Source organism: Atta cephalotes, assembly GCF_000143395.1.
Source record: "Atta cephalotes unplaced genomic scaffold scaffold00063, whole genome shotgun sequence".
NCBI classification, from domain to species: Eukaryota; Metazoa; Arthropoda; class Insecta; order Hymenoptera; family Formicidae; genus Atta; species Atta cephalotes.
The window spans coordinates 365,194-370,721 of NW_012130127.1; the positions used below are offsets into that span (position 1 = coordinate 365,194).

The window sequence follows — 5,528 nt, forward strand, 5'->3', positions numbered from 1 at the left end:
ATATATATATATATATATATATATATATATATATATATATAATTCAGTGGCCAGCGCTCACTGAACATTCAGTGAACGATCGTACTTTTGAACCTATTAGCTCGTGTTCAGATTCCCGGGTGTTCTCCGAGTGTCACGTTATCCTTGTTTACGTTTGATAAGTAACAAGGATAGAATGATACTTGGGTGGCATTCGAGTGGGAATCTGAACATAACCTGGGTGCATTTATGCCCGTATTCATAGTTAGACCTTATACTTAAGGCTTCTTTAAATTTTTCTTTAGATGCTCAGCAGCCAATGAAATAATTTATAGAGTATCTAAAAATAAATTTATGGAAACCTTAAATATAAGGCCTGACTATGGCTGCGGTCAAAGTCTCACTACAAATGCTTTGAAGCGTTTGGTTGATTAGAAAAAAGAATTTTACAAATTTACTAATAAAAAATTGCTTTAAAGCATTTGTAGCATCGCGTTGACCGTATCCTGTGAATACGAGTACTATAATCACTTATTCAGCGCTTAACGAGCTCTTGCACCTGTTGGTTTATATTTTCGGATCTATTGGAATATGAGATCATATTCCATTCAATCAGATGAAAGAGCTTATTGAGCACTTAGTGAGCTTTTGTATCTATTTGGTCTATATTTTTAGATCTAATGGAATATACCAATCAGATGCAAGAGCTCACTGAGCTCAGTAAGCGATCGTGCTTCTGGATGCATTCAATGCACCACTACTGGCTCGCTGAGCATGCGCAGAAAAACGCGTCCTGGATTTCCAAGTCCAAGTTCTATACGTTTCAGTAATCGGCATCAGTATTATTGAAGTGCATGTCTATGATTGTCACGATACATTCTTTGTAGACGAAACTAAACGAAGCGATCGCAAAAATTGCGCAGTGAGAAATAGACTCTTTCTCTTGATAATAAGATACAAAATTCACGATATGTGTTCTACTGACAACAACAGCATGAATAATGGCGTGCAAATTGATGATGTTGGGGATGCGTTCGGATCATTTGGCAGGTATGTATATACGAATTGATATGAGTCGTACTCGAATCGCGTCTACTTGTGGCTCGAAGCATGCGTATCACATAATTCGCCATACAATGTAAACCATCGTCGTAAATATCTATACAAAGCATTGTAATTATTTACATTTCAAAATTTAATAATATTTAACTGTATTATGTGGGATACATACATATATATATGTATCTAATTGGACTCGATATTAGTATTGTAACAAAGAAAAATATTGGAACTGATATACACGTATCGTGTATGAGAGATATAGATGAGAGATATAGATCAAATTGTTTGATACGCAGTGACCATATCTGGAAACATCGCTCGGATGCCTCCGATTTATTATCTGTCCTTGTTTAATATTTAATTTTAATTTCGAGCGACGTTTTCCGAATGCAGCCAGTATCATTTATTAGGAGACTGCTCGAAAGGAGTTGTCAAATCGCATTGAATGGATGGGTTAACTTCCATCGATTTGTAAATATGTACAATTCTTAACCTATTTCAAATTAATCTTTCGCTGAATAGTGTCTCATATAGTGTCTAATATGAGATATCATGTAGCAGTTTTTCTAAGCATTTCGTAATTGGTTTATGTAACATAACAAGATCCATATCCAATATTAGAACATAAAACATGTTACCATCTATCGTAAGCTCCTTACGATGATCGTAACGCTCATCGTAATAGCTATCGTAAGTTCGTTACAATAATTGATTTAACTTCAATTCTTATGATTACGCTTGTCTTGCGATACAATAGTCAATAAGAATGAGGTTAGGTGAATTCCGCGAATTGCGAGGTCGATTGATAGACCGGTTCATCACTTTCGATAATGTTTTTTCAGATTCATTATTTTCCATGATAAAAAAGCAATACGACGTTATTCAGCTCTAACATTCTATTTCATTATTAGTTGCGTTACGATCTTATGTAGAGAATGTTTATGGTAGTTTTATTTCTTAGAAAAACAACCGCTTACAATCGCAATGTTACGATAGATGTAGATTGGCCTTTATGGTATAAGTTATATCCCAAAATGCATTATTCAAGAATGTCTTGAAATTTTCGTCTCATTCTGGTGAAAATTTTTCTCATAATTTTTATATGAATTGGAACATTTTTCAAAAATATTCAGAAAAATTCGGAAAGTTTACAGTCTTCTCTCAGAACTTCTCATACAAGTGAATCTAAACTATTCTGAAATTTCTCATTCCATAATTTTTAAAAAGTATTTTCAAAATTTTTAGACTGCAACATTTCATCAGAAATTATACTTACAAAAAAAATCTTAAAAATCTTACGATATTTCATAATTAACATATATGAAAAATTCTGAGAAAAGATGTAGATTCTCCAATTCGTATAAAAAAATATGAGAAAATTATAAAATTATAGAGAAATTTTGAAAAAAATGTTTACCATAGCAAGTATTGTAATTTAGATATTAATACATATGCCTATAAAAGATGAGTTCAAATTGTCTCATTTTTGATAATTGATCAAACATCGCAGATTTTTCTACATCTACTATTATAGCGTAGCTATTTTTGCTGTGATGCGACTCGAATTTTCATATAGCCTCGAAATCACATTTAAAAATTTAATGAAAAACAAGTCTCAAATAGTTAAATTCGTGAGGAAACTCATGTAACAACATCGCATATAAATATTTTGAGTCAATAAAAAATCTTGATTTTATACATTTATATTTTCTTGAGAACTGAGACTTGAGAACATCTATTAGATATGGCAATATCGCACTTTCGAGAATCGATAAGGAAGTCTTTCGCATTCTTGTCATTTCTTCATGAGAGCCATTTTACACTTTTTTTTTTCTAAAAATGTACTTTTAATATATTTTTCCTTTATAATTGTTAGGACATTTTTTCTTTCGTACAAATATTTTGACAGATAACTTATGCCTACACGTATATTCATCTGCGTAAAAATGCGACGTTGCCGCGATCTAATCCCTCTTATTTATCTAATTCCTTTTATTTACTATATGATACGGAGATTTCCTTTTTTTCTTAAATTACTTTATTTTATTATGATTTAATATTGTAAGTATATATTAGGTGTACAACTTTGCTTCCGCCGTTTTCCTATAGATGGCTTTAGCGGTAAGTGGTGATCGAAATAAATAGATCATAGACGTCATACAATAAACTTGGGCATCTGTCAACATAACTCCATAGAAACATTAGTCGATTTGTGTCTGCATCATAAAGTTATTCTCGATTGAAAATGTCAGTTTACGAGCCAAATTCTCGTCATTTGCGGGAGGTTTTAATTTTTTGCTTCAATATGAAGAAATCTGCGGCTGAGGCTCATCGAATGCTCTCAAATACTTATGGTGAGGCCGCTATTAGTGAAAGAACGTGTCGTGAGTGGTTTCAACGCTTCAAGAACGGTGATTTTGACGTCCAAGGTCATGCTCTGTATTTGGTGGGACCAGCTCAGTGTAGTGTATTATGAACTGTTAAAATCGACTGAAACAATCACAGGCGATCGGTATCGAACGCAATTGATGCGTTTGAGCCGAGCATTGAAAGACAAATGGCCGCAATACAACGAGAGACACGATAAAGTGATTTTGCAGCATGACAATGCTCGACCCCATGTTGCGAAAGTGGTCAAGACATACTTGGAAACGTTGAAATGGGAAGTCCTACCCCACCCGCCATATTCTCCAGACGTTGCTCCCTCTGACTATCACTTGTTTCGATCAATGGCCTGGCTGACCAGCACTTCCGGTCTTATGAAGAAGTAAAAAATTGGATCGATTCGTGGATAGCCTCAAAAGATGATCAGTTTTTTCGACGCGGGATTCGTACGCTACCCGAAAGATGGGAGAAAGTAGTGGCCAGCGATGGACAATACTTTCTCCCATCTTTCATACTTTGAATCATAAATGTATAACCAGTTTTTTACAATAAAGTCTCGAATTTCGGAAAAAAAACGGCGGAAGCAAAGTTGTACACCTAATAAAATACTTCGTTTTATTTTTACATAACGTTATATTTGAAATTTAAAGACAACATGTTTGAATCTATCGTTGATTCGCATAGTTGGAGTATAATTATCTTAAAGACATTAAACATTTAAAGTCATTAATAAGACATCCTTTAGACATTGTATAATAGAACAGAATATATTTACTTCAGTATATTGAAAGCCAAGAAGCAGATTTGATTTACAAAAGAAAATTCTATCTCACTTATCAATTCATTCTTGTATCATATACAGTTATAATTAAATCTAAACATCTGTTTTTCTGTCTACTTTTTACACCCTCTTTTCTTTCCATTCTCTTATTTTTTATTCCTTATTCTAATTACTTTCATTCTCATATCTTCCTTCTTTTCTTCCTTTCCTTTCTTAATTCTTTGTTCCCATCTTGTCGTAGTTCATAGTTTCTTTCATAGTTCATAGTTTCAGCATTCTTCACAGATCTTCTACATTATCTACAATATATCACAGCTTCCCATACATCACTTACTTTATCACATTCATACTTCTCTTATTTTACATTTATTTCAAAGTTGTTAGCAATGTTGTTGGCCGGTATTCATAGTCGATTCTTATACTCCATAACTATTTCGGCAGGACGAACGACGAAAGCACAAATCTGAAACTTCATATTTTGATGGCACAAATTATACCGCTTCTGTTGTGGAAGTAGCGACTGATCGTGGCGAAGAGTATAACTTTTAAGTCTAATAAGGATCGAGGGTAATTTTTGAAGGAATGGTAGGAGCGCGAAATGTAAAACTTCATATTTTGGCGGCACAAATTATAGTTTCTATTGTGGATAGTGACTCGGACCAGACCGTAATTGAAACCAATAATCAGATTCATATTATATAAGCTAATGGACTGATAATCGAATCGAAAATGTTTTTCGGTTCGATTTTAGTCCAGTTTTTGAATTTTTCAATACAGGGCACATTAATAGGAACAATCTTAAAATCTTGCGATACGTATTTCTGAATCCATATAAATTCTTTATATTTTTCGAAAAATATTTAAAATAGTTAAATACTCAAAAAATAAAATATTATTTCTTCGGTATCGTATGCATTAATAATCTAACAAATTTAATAAACATATATCAATAATCTAACAATTTAACAAAAAAAATATTTTTTCTTATTTTTTTCTGCTAGTTTTCTTTACGATTTATCGAAATACAAAAGCACACTAATAGGGGCACACTATGATGTATAGTTATACCTATACATCATACTGACAATGAGTAAAAAAATCTTAGTGAATTATGTCATATAATGCTAAATGATTTTTTTTAATACCGTGTATATTTTTAATATACTTTTATAATTGTGCATACAGTGCTCGCCAAAAGTCCCGGGCCACCTGAACAATTTCTGAATGATTCGAGATATAGGAAAGAGTTACATCTCTTGTGTGTGTGTGTGTATGTGTGTGTGTGTGTGTGTGTGTGTGTGTGTGTGTGTGTGTGTGTGTG

At 32.9% G+C, this 5,528-nt stretch overlaps 1 protein-coding gene across 1 annotated transcript in view; it reads left to right on the forward strand.

Annotated features, from left to right (window-relative positions):
- Positions 1-980: 980 nt before the first annotated feature.
- The window catches only part of LOC105623746 (caspase-1-like), an 18,423-nt gene continuing 13,875 nt past the window's right edge, over positions 981-5,528 (forward strand). The window contains 1 exon segment of the mRNA XM_012205127.1: positions 981-1,029. Coding sequence (XP_012060517.1) covers positions 981-1,029 — 49 coding nt within the window.